We start from the raw sequence: 19,982 nt of genomic DNA, 5'->3' as shown, positions 1-19,982 counted from the left end.
GCTAGCTGTCCTATTCGACTTTCTAATCTATCGATGGACTGCTATTGATTTAGGATCAGCTGCTGAACCTTCATGAATTGGTCATTGACGGTACGGGTTTGAGGAGGTTGTGGGTAAGCCTGATACGGTTGAACCTGTTGGTTTCTAGGGTACACCTACTAGAATGAACTTTGTACTTGCGTCCTCTAAAAATTTTGGACCATTGAATTAGATGGGTGGTATTGTTGTTGGGACTGTGTATAGGTTTGACATGGTTAAGTTGTTTAAATCCCAGGGTAATCATTGTACTCCCAACAAGTCTGGGCTTCAGACCATTGAGAGTGCATATCTGGCAAGGGGTTTTCTTGGACTTGGGCCCTATAATTGAAGTTGGGTTGATTTTCCCACCCAGGGTTATATGGACTAGATAATGGGTTAGCATTGGGTTAGAAAAATCTATTGACCACATGTACATGGCTTGGAACAACTGGTTGACATGGGCCCATCGCAGGGCACTAGCTGACATGATGGGTCGGGCTTGCACATATGGAACATGATGGATATGATGACAAGGTTGGGTATGGGCCACTTTGTTAACAACATGCAAGGACTTCGTCAAGTCTTTGGGCCATACCATTAATCTTGTCCAGTTGTCGAGACACGTGGTTCCACTCTATTTGTGGCTCAGGTTAGAAGTAATTTCTCATTCCACAAACCCCGTTTTTCTTTTTGTTTTGGAATTTGAAATTTAAATTTTGAATTTAAATTTCAAATTTAGATCTTGGAATTTAAATTTCAAATTTAGATCTTGGAATTTAAACTCAAATTTGATTTTTTAATTTTTTTTAATTCGAAATTTAAATTATTATTATTATTATTATTTTATTATATTATTATTTTTTATTTTTTTAATTTAAATTAAAATTTGAGTTTTTAAATTTAAAAAAATGCAAGCAAATCAACCACATGACCTAGGGTTTCCCAAAGTAGTGGTTCAACCAATGTGAATCCTTTTAGGTTCACATGGAATTACACCACTTCCTTGGGTTAGTTAGGTAAGAGGTGGGGATGTGGAAAGCTCCCCTTACTCTCGCAAGGACCTAATTAAATAACCACAAAACCCGCTTAGGCTTAACTGTTTAACCTCATTCCTTACACACCAACCGCCGGTTATGGAAAATAATTTCAAGCTCTCTTAAAATTCAACACACCTTTGAACCAAATGTGAGGCTTAAAGGATCTTTCTATCCAAATTTAAAATTAGGTTAGGGTGAACCGCACGTGAAGGGTGGTGATTTTTGGGCCAATGAAGGGTGATGAAATCCCCACCTTATATTATTTAGGTTGGATGCCCTAAAATGAATTAACGGAAAGGCAAAATGCAACTAACTACAATGCATGAACAACAATTTTTAAAATGCAATTCAACAAAATCATAAAAGAATAAAATAAATTAAGCAAGAGAAGCAATTAAAATAATAAAAAAAAGAAAACCTAACACATTCACAACTAACAAGATAATTTTAGCAATTAAATAAACCGATATGATGCATGCTCCAGAATATCAAACCCTAAATAATGGAATGAAAATGCAAGAGAAATATTCAAATTCTTTTTGATTTTTCTTTAATTCAAAATTTAAATTTTTGGGAGTTTAAATTCAAAATTAAATTTTGAGATTTAAATTTCTAAAATTTAAATTTGAATTTTTTTCAATATTTTTAAAATTCGAAACTTTAAAATTTAAATTTCAAAATTTGAAATTCAAATTCAAATTCAGATTCGAATTAAAATTTAAATATAAATTCAGATTTGAAATTTAAACTCAAATTCGAAAATTTCAACAATTTCATATTTAGCAATTAATTATTCAATTAAACAACTAAAAGAAAAGAAATTAAATAAAACAACAAATAATAATTGCAAACAGAAAATAAAACAACAATTAATTGTGCTAAACAGAATTAACAACTACCAAAAATATATTCTAACAAACTAATTGCTAATCTAAAAATTAAACTGAAAATAAAGCGATAAAAAAGAAAATTATCCAAGAAATAGATAAAATAAAAGAAAAAGAATAAAAAGTTAAACCGAAAATAAAATAAACAAAAGAAAAAAAAATACTGAAATTTTTTTTTTTATATTTTTAGTTTTTTTAATAAAAGAAAACCACAAATCTAAAAATTAATATGAAAATAAAAATATGCTGCAAAAATAAAATACAATGAAATAAAATAAACGAAATTTTTTATTTTTTTTATTGGTTTTTTATTGTTTTTTTATCTGAAATAAAAGAAAAAATTGAATCTAAAATTTAAACCAAAAATAAAATAAAATAAACAAATGAAAATTACGTTACAAGAAATAAAATAAAATAAATGATTTCTTTTTGTTTTTTTTTACATCTGAAATAAAAGAAAAACATAAACCTAATAAAGCAAAAAAAAATCGAACAAGAAATTAAAATAAAGAAAGAAGAATAGATCTAGAAACAAAAGCAAAGAAAAATAATACTAAAAAATAAATCAGATCTTGAAAAAAAGAAATTAATTAAAAAATTCAAAAATAACTATTCTATAAAAAAATTAGAAAATAAAAATAAGGGAACGACTACACCTGAAACGCAATCCAATTTCTCTTCTCTTCTCTTTCGTCTCGCAGTCCCGTAATGCTTCGATACCCCACCTTTCACTATTCCGTCCTGCAGAATCAAAGAGAAACAAGAATTAAACTGAGATAATGAATCAAGTAATAAAACAAAAAAGAAAAAATAATGAAACAGATCCGGACCAAGCAATTAAAAATTTTTCTCCGTTCTTCCCCGACAATGGCGCCAAAAACTTGGTGTGTTCGAAAGTGGGTCGTTAAACAATTCGGAACACCAGTTTAAACATTTATAATTTTATTCCGATTCTCAAACGACTACTAACGTAGTAACTGGGTGAGAATGGTTCGTATCCATAGGGAAGCGAGGGAAAAATTAATATTTTCTTAGATCCGGACAAGAGAATACAAAGGTGAGTTGTAGAAATATAAAAATTAATCAATTAAACAAAGGAAAATATAGAATTCGAATAGTACTAAAAGTTAAATGTGCATAAACATAAATAAATACAGAAATAAATAAACGAATGAAACAAATAAAAATATGTAATCCGAACAGAGGTAGTAGTTTCCGGATCTCTCCTTCCACACTCGAACTTCTCGAGCTAGGCCTTCCGTCTTACCTGGCTGGATTTAAGATCTGCAAAAGAGAATTAAAATACAAATTAAATCTAATAAAAGTAAATTTGCATGAAGGAAAAATAAACTGAAATTAAAGAACAAAAAGTAATTCTAAAACTGAAAAAAAAAATGGTTGGGGTTCAAATCCAGGGGTGGTAGTAGTGGTGTTGGCGAACTGCAAGTAGGAACCCCTCCTCTTGTCTGGGCATCCTTCTCAAGATCAACCTTCCTTTTTACCTGGGTGAATTGACCAACCCCTTATATAGGGCCCATGGGGTCCTTTTTATAGAGAAGGGAAGACACAACTGGGAATAGAGAGAAAAAGGGGGTGGCAGCTGGATTTTAGCAAAAATATGTGTTGCCCTAGGGTTTAGAATGAAGGGTTAGGATGGTTCTAGGGTGATCCTAAGTCTAAGAATAAAAGGAGAAGGCACCCAATATTATGTAAGGTTGAGATTTAATGGCTAAAGGCTGAATGGTGAAGATTAGAGGTTAGGTGGCTCCTAGGGTTAGAATGCTAAAAATATAGTGCCCTAGAATGGATGGTGGAGATTAGAAGAGATGGAAGGTGAGGATTTAGTAGTTAGGGGTGGCTAGGGTTTGTTATGATTGAAAAGAATGGGTTAAAAGGCGCTCTAGGGTTTGCTAAGGTGTGGGGAGCATGCTAATACAGTAGGAGGGGCGCCAAACTGGGTTTAGTAGCTAGGAGGTGCCCTCCTACTTTCAGTTTTTCATAAAAACACCCCCTCCCACAGCTGAACTTCACACCAGCTTCCCAAAATCTGCATTTCAACCATGAAAACTTCCCAGTTTTCCCTAGAATTTGCACAGAGACCCTTAGAGACCACAACATTGCATTTAACTGGGAAAATGGCACATCTTGACTATTCTAAAGCCAAAAATATCCCTGAATTGATGTCGTTAAGGCATCAAAATGCAGAGTTATCAATAATCTAAAGACTATGTATGAGGAGCAGAACCGTTCTGCTAAACAGAAGGTCATCAAGTTATTGATGACCTCAAGGATGATCGAGAGCCAGCCGGTCCATGACCACGTCATGTGGATGATGGGGTATATTAATGAACTTGAGGCTCTTGGATCCCAGCTCGATGATGACACCAAGACTGATGTCATCCTAAATTCTCTGTCGTCTTCCTTCAATCAGTTTGTCATGAATTATAACATGAACAAGCTAAAGGTTAGCCTTTAGGAACTTAGCAATATGTTGTAGAGGGCTGAAGAACTGATTAAGAAGGACAATGTAGTAGTCGTGCTTGTCGAAAGTGGCAAATCAAGCAAACTGAACACTAGAAGAGAAACTGCCATCAATATCTGGAATCAAGTATAAATAAGGTAATTTCGAATCTCTTATCATAGAGACCAATATATTGGTCACTTCTGCATCCTGGTGTATTGACTCCGGGGCTTCTACTCATGCATGTAATACATTATAAGGGTTCAAAAAAAGAAAAAAAGTTGAATGATGACGAGATGATACTTTATTTGGGGATTTTTGCAATAGTTGTAGCTACAGTTATAGGAACTGTAGATTTAATTTTCAGACAATGAATTGTAACTCTTAAATATTGTCTTTATCCTTACTAAGAAGACATTTGATTTCAGTTTCAAAATTGTGTAAGGATGGTTATTCTCTTTTATTTAGTGATAAAATTACTATTAAATTGAATAAAAAATTCCTTATCTATGGAGAACTTGAGATTGGTCTCTATGTCCTCCGTCTTTTATTGGAAATGAATATAACTGAAACTATATCGGAACCTATCCCCAAGAAAAGAACACGTGATACGGTTAAACCCACATGCCTATGGCATTACCAACTTGGCCATACCAATATAGAACGTATCACAAGATTGGTAAATGATGGTCCTTTGGATATTCTAACTGTAGAAGATCTTCCAACTGTGAGCCTTGCCTTTAGAGTAAGATGACTAAATGGCCATTTACGAGAAAGCTTGAAAGAGTTATGGGCACACTTGACCTGATACATACTGATATATGTGGTCTCATGAATGTTATACATGAAACCAACATTGTTATTTCATAACTTTTACCAATGAATATTCTTGGTATGATTACGTGTACCTAATAAGGCATAAGTATGAATCCTTTGAAAAGTTTAAAGAGTTTAGATAAGAAGCCAAGAAACAGTTGGGGAGACACATCAAAACCCTTTGATCAAATTGAGGAGGTGAATATCTCTCCGACGAATTCAGAGACTACCCTAAAGATAATGGAATTGTATCAAAATTGACTCCTCCTGCTACACCACAATTAAACAGTATGTTGGAGAGGAGAAACCAAACTTTATTAGATATGGTCCAACCACTTCTCGTCCATTCAGAACTATCTATATCCTTTTGGGGACATGCATTGGAGACTACTTTATACGTGCTGGACCGAATTCCAACCAAATCTATTCCTAAGACTCCTTATGAGCTATGAACCGATAAGAAACCAAGTGTAAGACACTTTGGGGTTGTCCAACACATGTTAAAAGAATAAATGCTGACAAATTAGAATCCAAGACAAGTTGTTGCCTATTTGTATGCTACCTTAAAGGCTCTATAGGATACATCTTCTATAACCCAAGAGAGCAAAAAGTGTTTTGTAGTCGAAATGCCTATTTCTTTGAAGAAGATTATATATTGAATGATCATCGTTAGGAAATTGTTCTTGATGAGAAGAGATCAGGAGTAGTGGGAGATGTACCATAGGTTCCAAATAATACCCAACTTAGCAGATCTACCTAGGTGTCTAGGCCTCCAATTCGTTACAACTATGACCAAGAAAGTTACTTGATGGAAGCTATGATCAATGAGGAATATCCCATGACTGATGTGGAAGCTATGTTGGACATAGATTCCTTGAAGTGGATAGATGCCATGAAAGTCGAGATAGACTCAATGAAAACCAAAGGAGTCTGGACTCTCGTAGACCCACCCCATGGGGTGAAAGCAATTGGTTGCAAATGAATCTACAAGAGGAAGAAGGGCCTTGATAGAAAGGTTGAGACCTATAAATCTCATATTGTAGCGAAATGGTACACTCAGAAAGAGGGAGTCGATTATGAGGAAACCTTTTCACCTGTGGCCATGCTTAAATCCATACGGATTCTACTAGCTATAGCAACACACTATGATTATGAGATTTAGCATATTAATGTCAAAATTGTGTTCCTGAATGGAGATCTTACTGAAAATATCTATATGGAGCAGCCGCAAGGCTTCATTGCATCTGGTCAGGAATATATGGTGTGTAAACTAAACAGATCTATTTATGGATTAAACCAAGCTTTCAGAAGTTAGAAGATCTAATTTGGCTTTATGGTCAAACAATTTGACTTTGAGCAGAACCCGGATGAACCCTGTGTTGTGTTTACAAGAAATCAGTGGGAGATAAGGTTGCATACCTTATTTTGTATGTAGACGACATTCTGCTCATTGGGAATGATGTAGGAATGTTGACAATGGTGAAGGTATGGCTTTCACAGCAATTATCCATGAAAGATCTTGGAGAAGCCTCCTACATCTTAGGACTTTAACTCTATAGAGATAAATAAAAGAGGATAATAGGATTATCCCAATCTAGTTGCATTGACAAGATTATCAATAGATACAACATGAGAACTCCAAGAAAGGATTTGTCCCATTCATACATGAAATTACTTTCTCCAAGGGTATGTCTCCCAAGAGATTGAGGGCATGAGAGAGGTTCCCTATGCCTCTACCGTAGGGAGCATCATTTATGCCATGCTATGCACTCGGCCAAACATTTCTCAGGTTGTGAGTATACTAAGTAGATGCCAGTGAAACCCAAGACAAGAGCACTGAACTGTCATGAAAAACATAATCAAATACCTTCAAAAGACTAAAGAGCATTACCTTGTCTTCAATGGTAGTTCACTACAAATGGTCGGGTATACTGATGCCGACTTCCAATCAGACTCAGATGATAGAAAGTCTACATCTGGTTACATATTCGCGATGGGGTCCTAGGTAGTAAGAAAGATAGTCCACGACCCAGGCCAAGCACATTGTCGTAAGTGAAGCTACCTAATGAATAAAGTTATTCATCTTGGAATTTGAAATCCTATCATATCACCCATTCCATTGTTGCGTGACAACACTGGATCTACGAGTGATTGTTGGTAGAGGGGACGTCTAGATTCAAAAGGTAGCATTAGTAGAGAATGTGGCAGATCCATTGACTAAGCCATTAACACAAAAAGTGTTTGAGAAACACATAGACATTATGGGACTGAGGCTTGTTCCAGATTAGACCTAAGTGCAAGTGGCAGTTGTTAGATAGTGTATGCCCTTACCTCCAATCAAATTGATGTACTGATACATTTATTGTAATGAGTAAAAATACATAATTGTTTCATGTTATAATTGGTGTGTTTTTGTGTAATTACCCTTAAAATGGACACTTTGAGACTTGTGTTAGTGTAGAATGTTTTCAGCCATTGGATAGACTTGGAAAAGTTTATCCTACCAAGGCTGACACTGCTATGCTATCAAGAAGGTTGCGGCAGCTTATCTCAACTGTCAGGGTTGGATCCAAAGCACATGTAGTGTGTGTTTGTTTGAAACACTGAACCCGAACCATTTTTTTATTATATCCTATACCTTGGAGACTGGTGGGCAAAACTAAAAAGTTACACATAACCCCTAGACTTGATTATGGTACTGTATTGGATGTCGGATTGGGTTATCTTTGATATGCCAATCAGTGAGATCCTTTGGGGGTCAAAACCTGGGTATTTTGGGATAGTCTGAGAATTCATTCAAGTGGATGATCATAGTGACAGGATCAGCCTCTTTGTCGGACAAAGTGAATGATCAGGATTGCACTCTCTCTAATGTAAACCAAAATTGTCGGTAGTCGATTTCAACTGTGTTGGAGATTTGTTTTGCAAAATATATTTATATGATATAATTCTCGAGACCCATCTGAGTAGAGAGTGCAACACTACACCTTACAGCCAGGGGAGAGGTCCTTCCTTATCAGGTAGTGGTTGATCATTATGGGCTGAGAGGTTAAGTACAAGAGACAATTTAGGGCTATTTACCTGATGGGTTATAACTTACTTAAGTCCATTATCCTTGGGCCTTTATAGGATAACTAGAGTCAATGATCATTTAACATAAATGTTGGGCCCATTAAGACCCATACTGATGGACTCAAGGGTTCACCGTGCTTGATAGTGAATTCGGCCAAGCCTTTTCACAGAGGTTAGACCAAACCCATATGGGTTTATCTAGAGTCATTGTTGGGGTCTCACGCCATACAAAGTGAACCAAATGGGTTAACAACTATATAGGGATGTGAGCCACTTTCTTAATGGGCCTAAAGCCGATGATTAATTGGATTAATTAAGTGTCATTACATATTTAATAGCCATGTGACTTGGGCGAATATGGGTTTGGATAAGGGTCTGGATCATCCACTTTAAGAGTCCAAATCCAAATAAAGATTTGGATTAGGAACCTCCTAATTCGATTAGGAGTGGTGATCCTTAAGGCTAAAAAAAGAGGAGATCGAATATGCTCCAAATCACTTTGCTCTCAATTCTCTCTCTGTTCTTGTTGCCCTAGAAACCCTAATTCGACCTCCAGTTCTTGGATTGGCCTTGATCAGTTCTGACTTTTGATTTTTGTAAGAAAATATCATAACCAATTCATGCTCACCTCCCATCCAAAGTGTTGGATCACAATTTTGTGGAAAACTATGTTGCTGAATCGGCTTCAGTTCAATCTGCGCCATCTTCAGTGGAAGCTGGTTTTGGAACTCTCTTTGGGCGTGAACTACCACTTTGAGAGCTACATTTGTGGAATCTGTATCAGGTATACTTCTCCCTTTCTTTTGGTTTCAAATCTGGCCTGGTTTCAGTGTAAGAACGATCCTAGAAAATGCAGTTTTCTAAAACTATGAATACGATTCCCAGAAAGTTGCAAGAAATTTTTGAAATGTCGCCCAGCCATCTAGCATGGTTTGGCTATCCATATGATGGATTTCCCCTTCCTTCAATCCAACCCAATTCAATATAAATTTATTACAGATAGACCAGGTCCAATCCAATCCAATAAATACTTTGGACCATTAAGTCTAGAGTGATCCAATTCAATGTCTTGTTGGTCCATCCAATCCGAGCAAATTAATTTTGGTCTGGACGGGTCCAATTTAAGGTGGTAACGTGAGAATCCTAGTGATCCAAGAGCTTTACCAACCCAAGATCTCTAACAATTGCTTCAAAGTTTTCATCAAGCCGAATGACAGTTGCCTTTACATCACGGTGAATAATTTTTGGGTCACACTATTCATGCAAATACAATAGGCAATAGCCCTCTTGCAGTCCCTAGTGCTATCCTCTTTCAGCTTGACCAGTCCAAAGCTAGCTTTCTAGGGATGTGATCTCTTAATCGAGAAGCAATACTTCCATTTGGCATATAGGCTTAGTTTGGGAGGAGTAGAAATGCAAATATGTAGAGTGCAAAACCTTATATTTTATATTATTTTGTATGTATTTACATTGTATATATTTGCATTTGTACTCTTTTCAAACTGAGCCATAAGGTTAGTGGATGATTTGGTTTGGTCCCTGCAAGGATAGAGGAATGGAAAGCAAGCTATTAACAAGCAGGAACCAAATTCTTGGCATGAACTTCAAGAGCAGAATGATTTTGAATGCAAAGAAGGTTTTGATTCTCTCTGATTTCATGCATCTCACCATCTACAACTTACCATCCTGTTTTATCATCGCCTTCTTCATCGTCACTCTTTGAAATGCCAAAAAGCTGGAAAAGATCACTGCTTCAGTCTCAAAGAAGAAGATGGTGAACAGTGTCTTCTTCTTATGAAAAGTAGTTTTGGCATTTAAAAATAATTAGTCTTACATGTCATCATGTGATACAGATAACTGATAGACTATTAAGATGGACTAAACTGGCAGTTTTTTGGTTTGGGTACTAAAGTTAGACTAATCTCAAAGTACAGGGTATTAATATGCAATTTACCCATACAAATATTAAGAGAAAAAAAAGAAACATAAATAGTGTAACAAATTAATGGAAGTGTGTTATAAATCAGTGACCCTCAGTTGGTAAGGTCTGTTACTGGTTGTAACGAAGACATGGGATCAAATCCTGTTGTAACCAGAGTTGGGGAGGTTGGATTGTGAGTCTGGGAGAGACGGGTTACCCCTGTTGTGTTGCCCTATGAAGCTAAAAGGGAAAAAAGGGTAGGTCATTGAAACCTGAATAGTTTTTAACGGTTCTCAACAATTTTGGACAGGTCTACTGGTTTTTCAAAAAATTGAAAAACAAGGTTCTAAAAACCAAAATGGTTGCTGATTCCTAGTGATGATGCACGATCTGGTTGGTCCTAGCTGCCGGCAGCCTTGCCTCTGACGGAGCAGGAGATGCCTGAAACAGGGAGGAAACAAGAGATTCTAGGGGAGGAACCCAGTGGGAATGCTCCAATGCTCAAGTTAGTACTCTTGAGAAGGCAAGGAGAATGAGAGACTCTGAGACCAGAAGGCACAAAATATCACCTACCTTTACCTTGGGGGAAGAGGGCCTTTTATAACCACCCTGGTGCACTCACTCCCAAGCCTCTGCCTGATCAAGTATAACCGCCTTTGTGGGGGGCAGGCATAACCACCACTGTCTTCTCTGTCAGGGTCATCTCTACAACTGAGATGGCGGTAGCAGGTGGTCGTTGGAGTGCAGTTGTCATTTGTCAAATCCCTTATCAGTCAGGCGCACCGCCTCAGAGTACGAGCTTCTTTGTCAGGTACGATTATTTAGTCACGCGACCTGGAGCCGAGGTTCCAGAGTGGTGCACGAGATGAGTCTTGAGTCTGGATAGGAGTGTGGCCCGGACTGTTCCAAGGTGTTAGGGTGTGGCCCGGACTGACCCGAGGTGGGTTAGTCTGGGCTTTGCCCTTTGCGGGGTTCCTTGCAAGGCTCGGGACTTCTAGGGAGAACTCGGGTTCCATCTCCTGGGAAGCACGGGTTCCTTTCGGGGAGCTTGGGGCCTCTCCTTGGGGAGCTCGGGCTTCTTTTTGGGATATGGCTATGTCGTTGTGCTGAGCTGACGCTCCTGTCAGGTCATACCCGATTGTTTCTACGTGTCGCACAGCCAAGGGGTTGGGCCAAATCTACCTCCATCACCCAGCTTTCACGATTTTGACTGTCCAATCGAGTCAAAGTCTTCCAACAATGATTCAAACTAGTCCTCACTTGTTCAAAAGAAACTCCCTGAAAAGTAAATATAATTAAAGAATGCAAGTCTCTTTTTCCTAGCGGGATCTTCACATACATTTTGACACAACAAAGAAGGCCACCCCCCAGCTGACTGACTTGCAAAAGAGTGCCCACATCTCTGATCATAACCCTAGTTTGATGGCTTCTGGAGTGGGACACTTGGACCTAACTCGACTGTGTTTGGTGATTTGGTTTATCATGACAACGGATGTATAAAGTCTATTCTTTTTATCCTTGTTTCTCTTTTTCTTGCACTCTGTTTAGACTTTAATACAACTTTTTCTCTTCCCCTTTACTATTAGGTTATGTTTGGTTTGAAGGAAAAGATAGGGAAAGGAAGGGAAAGACAGGAAAACCAATACAAGGATTGTAAAGGTATCCCTACCTTTCCCTTCCTTTCCTTACATTTTCCTTCAAACCAAGCATAACGGAAAATACTATTAATTAGGCATATTGTACTTTCAAAAAATCAAAACACTCAAGTCTAGTCATCAGCGTTCCATCAATTACCTCGAGTGGTTGATCTCGTGCAATTTGAAATATTTGAAATTTTCCAAAATATCCTTTGTATATTTATGAGACCATTTAACCCTTTATTTTCCATTTTCTTTATGCATTAACCATATCCATTTCTATCATTCTGCAATCTTATTCTCTCAGCTACGCAAACCATGAATGGGCATTTTGCTGAATTTACCACTCACAGTAACATCAGTTAATGGACTTGGACTTAAGTGTAGATTTCTGAAAGTATGGGCACCTCGTTGCCAAGTAAAAAAGTTGAGGCCCATAAGTGTCACTACCCCCCTCCCCCGAAGCACAATGCACCTATAATTTTTCCTTACTATTATTAGAAAAAATATAGATGCTTATTATACCTTCAAGAACAAGTAGATAACAAGCTACTCAAGAAGAATAATCTGGAAGTGTTCCTCAAAATTTATCTAGATTTTCAAAATTCAATCTGTCCAGTTAGGGGGTGTTCGACAATATGAATGCTTTTATTTTCACTTGTTCAGAATTGTCATATCAACAAAGAAACAGAAACATGTTCACTGATTTTGTAAGTGAAAAAAAGATGGTTTTGTTTCCAAAAACACAATAACCATCAAAATTATGTTTTCTAAAACAAAAAGAAATTGAACGTGTTTGTTTGTTTGTTTTTGTTTTGAGGAATCTATTTTCAAATCAGATGGTTTATAATTGTTCTTAGAACTGGCAACAAGAAAAACAATTCACGTTGGAAAACACAATGTTTTCCTCAGGAAAGATCCATAAATTCCATCCAATACCTTTTGATATGGACATTCAATATCTGATCATGTCAAACTTAGACATTTGATAAGAAATTGCAGTAGTTTATGGAGGAGCCTTCAGCATATTCAGGTAGAACACATTTATTTTATGTCCAAACACATCATTCTATAAGAAAACTGGTACAGTTTTTTAATGTTTGAAGTGGGTGATCAGTGCTTCCAGGCAAAGCTCAGTTGCGGTTGCTAAGGTTGACAATAATAGACATATAAAACTTTCTCCTTACATGGAATACAAAGACAATAGTGCACTACGGAGTTGAAGCTGCAAACAAATACCCTGCGCTTTCTAATACTATAAGTCTAGAACTGTTAAACCACAAAACAACAGCTACTAATATGAGATGCTGGCAAGAGCCTTCTCTATTCCTGCATGGTTTAAGGAAAAGGAAAGGTTAGTTTGGGTGCAAGTAGAAAAAACCCATTTAACTGAAATACTTGCATTGCTCTAACGCTCATCGCTCATGACAAGAATAAATAAATCATTGTAGGTATTTACTTCAGATGATACCAAGGATACAATAAGATGGAGACATGGATAAATCCACAGAACAGATTTGGTAATAACACACAAATTACAAATATATAATGACAAATAGCTGGATAAGGGTTTGGTTATATTTTTATTATCATTGTCATTTACATTGTTGTTATCAGTAAATTAACCTTAATTCCATTCAGCTACCAAACACACCAGAATATTAAAGGCAGCAAACTACAAATTGCTCCTCTTCTAGAAGCTCTTTTAAGGCTTTCAACCATGGACGAGAGATCAAGAACTAGAACCACTGTTCAAACCACATCTTATGAAGTCTTATAATGTTCAATGTCAATATTTATCAGATTCCTGCTTATATCCACATTCAACAATACTTGTATACATTTGACATTTTCAAGAAAGATGTTATAGTTTTATACAGTGTTACCAAAGTACCAACTAGACACCAACTAGTCAGCTGAGGGCCAGACTGACTGCATAACCAACTAGCCAGTTGATACACTCATGATGTGGCCGCTTAAGATGAGTAAGCATCAACTATGTTGACCAGCAGATTATCAACTACTAAGCCTAGTCAACCACAAATGTATATTTTAAAGTTTTGTTTGTATTTGCATGCATCTCTTATTATTTGACACAGAGTATATTTTTTTTTTATGAATCACAGAATGTATTTTTTTGGTTATATATTATATTCATTCTATTGCTTTAAATATTTGTGAAAGAACATGATTGATTGACGGTATATAAAATAGAAAAAATGCATAAAATAAATGCAGTCGAGGAGTTCCCTTAAGGCTTCTGGTTTGCTGATACAGACTTTCCACAAATAAAGGGCAAATTGAATGGCTAAGGTTTAATTCTTCTTTTTAGAAAACAAAGGTTGTAATTCCTCTATTTTAGCCTATCCAGCCCGACATTTTATGTTTGCAAAACAAGGATTGTAAAGTAAATGTTTAATATCATTTTTTTTATTGCTTATTTGCAGTCTTTATTAAGTGGGTCTTGGCGCAATGGATGGGTTGCTCCATTGCGACCTGGGTGACCAGGGTTCAAATCTTGGAAACAGCCTCTCTGCATGTGCAGGGGTAAGGCTGCGTACATCTATCCTTCCCCAGACCCTACATTGGAAGGAGCCCCGTGCACTTGGCTGCCCTTTTTCTTTATTTGCAGTCTGTATTAACTTTTTCATGAGATTGCATTAATATATTAAATTTAAAAATATATTTTTTTGATTGAATAGTCAACACCAAAGCACTGACTAGTAATTGAATTGACTAAAGAGGCCAAAATGACTAAGCATCACCTGAACGCATTGATGATATTGATTTTATACGTAATTTAACATGTGTTTTTAGTATGACCTTGAAATAACTTCTTACCATGTCTGCTTAGTGGAAAAAGTTAAGACAATGGAAAAAGCACGCTCTATGCCTCTATCAGTTAACTCCTAACATGAGTTCTATTTGCCATAGAAGTACACTTCTATGGAGGATACACTATGAGCACGAAACTTAAGGTGTAAAGACTAAAGACAATTGATAATTCACCAGAACATAAAACTAAATCATTATTACAATGGACACACAGACATACAGGCATTAATTGATGCCAAAAACAATATAGGCATTAGACTTCAGTTGTTCAAAAAATCTTGAGTTGCAATGAACAATTGATTGACTATATTATATTAAATACAACCTCTTATGTTAACTCAAATAAACCATAATAAAAGACTTTGCTCCATAGTATGGTATGAATGAGACTTCATGCACTGTGGATTCTGATGACGGGACTTCCATGGATGAGGATTTACCCCAAGGCGTAGTGCTCAAAGGGAATGAAGTGATTGAAAAGGAGGGTGAGGGAGGTGGGAAAAGGTGGTTGAGGATGATACAGTTCTAGCCCTCATGCTCGGAGGTTTCCATGGTGGTCAAATCCAATTCCATATCAGAATGAAGAGCTCAATGAGTTACACAGAAGAAAAAGAGTTGTATTGGTGGAGGAGCGTGCTAAGATTATTGGTTAGAGGATGGCTCTAGATAGAAGATTAGAAGTTCTCTTACTAGGAGTATGGATGGCTGACAAATATCTCAGATGTTTGAGGATAGAGACCATGAAGCATGCCTTCATCTCTCTGGATACATAGCACAATCTTTGGACGAAGAGTATCTGTGTTATTGGTGGCTCTTAAATGGGAGAAATTGGATGATTCAATTGAAAAGGGCAACAAGAAAAGGGGGAAAGGAAGAGGAAAAGGAGATGCTATGAGAGGGAAAGGGAAAGATTGATGCAGGTAGTAGTACCACATCAAGTCCATAGAAATAAGTTCCATGCTGTGAGAGGAGGTTTAGGTGTCCTTGGCAGACATGAGGTAGATGGAATAATGGGGTTTGTGGCGCATCTCACTTGGAGCATTGGTTTCTTTGCTTGGAAAGGATTTAATGTTGGGTTTCCTTTGCATATAGTTTTGACTTGGTTTGGGATCATTGGATTCTAGACTATTTCATTTTTTTTCCAAGCTCATTCCTCAAGTCTGTACATATTGTATATTCTTTCCATTATAATTTAATACAACACTATTATCCAATAAAATGATGGTCAAGGTGGGAATTATGGGAAATGAATTACAATTTACAACTACTCTTTAACCATTTCCAAAAGAACTTAGAAGTTTAAATGGTGGCTTATGTAAGTTCATCACTACCATGAATTTCCTACACCCAGAACCTGCAAAGAATTAGCAATTTGAGCAAGTACCATCACAAAAATTTTCTTGAGAGAATGTGAGGGTAATTATAGGACTAGTAAAAAGAGATAGCACAACACAAATATCATTAGCTAATTCAAAGAAAGGGACAAATCAAAACAAATGGTGAAATCTACTGGAGATCATTGGACAGCTTAAACAATATAATCAACAAAAATTTATAAAACTTTTCTAATCCCATTGTGTGCAGGTGTACACAGCATACATGAACACACTATTAGCTATCTCATCACCATCTAAAACGAGAATCACATAAAGAAATATGCAATTATACACACACACACACACACACACTTAAGAAGCATACAATTTTTTATGGTTTATTATTTCAACTACAATCAGTCAATCACATCTGCATACGGAAGTATGAGAGAAAAAGAAAGGTGGTATAAATAGCCTGCTGACTAAGCAACAGAGTTGGCATACCTCATCATCATCAACATCATCATCACCATCTTCTTTGTTTTTCTTGAGCTGGGTTGTACCACCCTCCTTGCTGATTGGTAACTTCATTGCCCCAAAGGGTGTGTCCACATTGATATGTCCTTTCATTGAGTAACCAGTTCCCTTCCCTCTAATCATATCCCATAGTGCCGAACCAAAGTCCTTAGGCCTAAATGTAATGGGAATATCAATGTAACTAATTCCATTTTTGTCAATTTTAGTCGATTTAGTGAGTTCAGCACCTCCAATGCTCACATCAGCAAGCCAAACCTCATAATCCAATGCATTGAGGCCCAAATCAAAGTCATTCTTATTTTCTAATTTCAGGTGAAGAACAGCAACAGTTTCTTCAAATGAGAAACTCTCAAAGTGTATCTTCTCAAGATCAATATCTGGCTTGTAGGGTATGGGAATTTCACCAGTCTTCTCCAGTGGTAGAGTTAACCTCCCAAATACAGGTACATCAACAATGAGATCGACCTTGATTTTATAAGGAATTATGCTTCCAGGCTTGATATCATCATATGTGCTTTTAATGTCATCATATATCAGAGTAACTGGTACCTTGACAGTCTCCGAACCATGTGCATGAATTGTCCCTGCATCAGGGATCAGCCCAGACACAAGCTTCCTCCCATCACTCTCAATTAAGTAGTTTATATCTATCAGAGGAATTGGAACTGGATTTGGGTTTGTTATGAGTAAATCAACAACAATTTCAGCTTTATGCAGATCAATTGAAGGAATATGAACTCCGGAGACATCTGCAGTTGGCTTCCCAAATCCAATTGCTTCCTCAATCTTTTCTCCAATGTTGTGAATGAAATCCTTAACCTTGTCTATAAATCCTCCTTTTTCTTCATTTTTGTCTTCTTCCTTGTGATCCTTCTCTTTGGTACCCCTTTCAATTACTTCTGGATTATCAGAGGATGACATACCTTAAGAGCATAGAATTACAGATGTTAGGGATTCATGTTGTAAAAACCATATGCCAAAAATATCAAAAGATACAGGAATTAAGCTACACAGTAAATCTTACATATTAAAACTAATAACTCTCATTAAAGAGTGAAGCCAATGAAACATTTTGATAACATCTTTTAATTTTTTTTCTCTTTTTCCTTCAAAAGAAATTAAAATACTCAGAGCCAATGGGTAAAAACCAATTGATGTTTCGGAAACAAATGACAGACAGGCACCATATTAAAACTAAATAATGACATTAAATCAATGATCAATCTATTTTGGCAGATCCAGTGTATCAAATCCCAAATCTATCAATTGATCCCTTAAAACAGAAACAGAAGAAGATGAGGAAACTTCAAACTGTCCCTTTTGCATGTCAATGTATAAAACTTATCATGTAACTCAAAAATGATAATATTCATATTTTCAAATTCTTGTAGGCTCTGAAAACAATTCATAAAGAGAATAATATCATGTTTAAACCTATTCATCAGAAATTCATGTACTTCTAAGAAGCTGGACATTAACTTTGAGTGCCAGTTAAGATTAGCATTTTAAGGACATTGACCTACAAATGACCAAAGAGTAAATGTAAAAATTATTGACCCTGTTGGAATCAGCAAAGGCAATTGCCCAGATATGCCATTCTAATGGCTTGAGATATCAAGGAAGCAGTTCTTCTTTTACTTTTATATAAATTGTAAGAAGAACCTCAGAAACAACAAGTAGAAGAATATTCAGCTCATTAATGCATCTATAGGTATTTGGATGTAGAAATCTAGAGCCAAAAAACATGTATACTACGGAAGAAAGTACATAACAGAGGTTCCCACCGTAGACTCTAGATATTCCCATGTTAATGTATCAGCATTTCCCAGATCAGCATACCGAAGATTGGAAAAGAAAAAAAAGAAAAAAAGACAAAAAGAAAGAAGACTGAAGGACAGCAGACCATTAAATTTAGTATACATATTAAAAGAAAAAAAGGAGAATTGAGGGAGGCTCATGAAATTTCAGTTTCTGAGGTATTTAAATCAAGATCCAATCAGGGGAACCTGCTTCTTAAAAGCCCACCCAAAAAGAGTATGTCTGACTACAAAAACAAGAACTGATCGGTTAAAAGCAAAGAGATCAAGCGATCAGAAAGGATGCAAAAACCGAGACATAAGACAGAAAATACGTTAGGATTCAGTATTTGCATTGACTACAAAAAAAGGGAAGGGAAAAGAAATGAAGATCAAAAAACCACTTGATCAGCATAAAATGTCTAATTTTTATGCGCATTAGATGATCAAAGAAGTCGAATCGAAAGAAGTACGTGAGCATAAATCAGATCCTTCAACATCAATGCCATTCTCGCAATCAAAATTAAGTACACAAATAAAAAGGAAGAAAGGAATGCAATATATATGTCGATCAATCAAGTAATCAGTGTTTGAATGACAAAAATCCAGATCATAATCATTAAAATAACTGAAAACAGAGTGATCAACAGAACGAATCAACAATCTCGTAAACCCCAATGCGAAATTTAGATCCAGATAAGTTCCAAGATAGAAGATTGTGATCTGCTCTTAGAATTAAATCAATGTCAGGAGGCGATCTTAACGAGAGTAAAGTAGAGTGATAAAGAGAGAGACATACCTGCGGATCTGAAGAAATGGGATTGAACAAATCAGAATTTGGGGATGGAGAGAGAGAGAGAGAGAGAGAGAGAGAGAGAGCAAAAGAGCAAACTGAGCAAGTAGAGAGTAGAGACCAGTAAAAGCCCTTTTTGTTTTATGTGTGGACGAGTTCGGACTTTGGACAGGGACTCGAGATTACCGAGAGTAGATTCATTTGATCAAAAGTCAAAATAATCAAAAACGGTTATCAACAACCACGCGACTAAGCGGCTTTTGGGCTGTAAAAGGGTCGGAGAGCCGAGAGGATACGATAGAACCGAACCGAATAGATCCAACCATGGGCAGGGGTGCAACTTGGGCGGACCCAACCCGAGCTCAAACCGGTCTAATGCGAAATTTTACACGAATTTGGATTATCAGTAGTAAGGTTGGGCCCGGTCCTAACCCTAAGGTAGCCTGACCCGGCCTGAGATCAGCCTGACTATACACATTATTACATACATACACAAATTTATGTGCATATATATATATATATAAACATTATATATACACATAAACATCAAATTTTAGAGTGGAATTATTGAACAACCCGAACCTAGCAAGGCCCGAACCCAACTTGAATGCATGAAATTATAATGTAGGCTGGGTTTGAGTTGGAAAGACCGGGTTTGACCTTGGGCTAGGATCTTAGGCCCAAATCTTAGGATTGGGCCTGGGTTGGCCATAAACTTGGCCCAGCCTGACTTGCACCTCTAATCAGGGTTTGAACATTATTTGGTTAAAACTAAACATTTCAGTTTTGGTCTTTTGGTTTTAAGGAATTTTAGTTCAATTCATTCAATTTTTGGGTTTATTTGGTTTTGATTTCA

At 36.6% G+C, this 19,982-nt stretch overlaps 1 protein-coding gene across 1 annotated transcript; it reads right to left on the bottom strand.

Moving 5' to 3' along the window:
• Positions 1–12,892: 12,892 nt before the first annotated feature.
• On the bottom strand, positions 12,893–19,369 carry LOC148873530 (Late embryogenesis abundant protein, group 2). The gene is made up of 3 exons (XM_088962662.1): positions 19,133–19,369; positions 16,505–17,460; positions 12,893–13,178 (listed from the first exon to the last, which is right to left on the bottom strand). The coding sequence occupies exons 2-3, from the start codon at positions 17,456–17,458 to the stop codon at positions 13,173–13,175; spliced, it is 960 nt and encodes a 319-aa protein (XP_088818788.1). The 5' UTR covers positions 17,459–17,460; positions 19,133–19,369; the 3' UTR covers positions 12,893–13,172.
• Between the last annotated feature and the right edge of the window lie 613 nt (positions 19,370–19,982).

This window comes from Nelumbo lutea, chromosome 1 (genome assembly GCF_056320005.1).
Source record: "Nelumbo lutea isolate HS-2025 chromosome 1, American lotus-T2T, whole genome shotgun sequence".
Taxonomy (NCBI): Eukaryota; Viridiplantae; Streptophyta; class Magnoliopsida; order Proteales; family Nelumbonaceae; genus Nelumbo; species Nelumbo lutea.
This window is presented reverse-complemented; position numbering and strand designations above follow the sequence as displayed.

What these genes read in the sequence shown, in the direction of transcription:
- LOC148873530 (XM_088962662.1), bottom strand. Translation starts at nt 17,458, where the DNA reads ATGTCATCCTCTGATAATCCAGAAGTAATTGAAAGGGGTACCAAAGAG.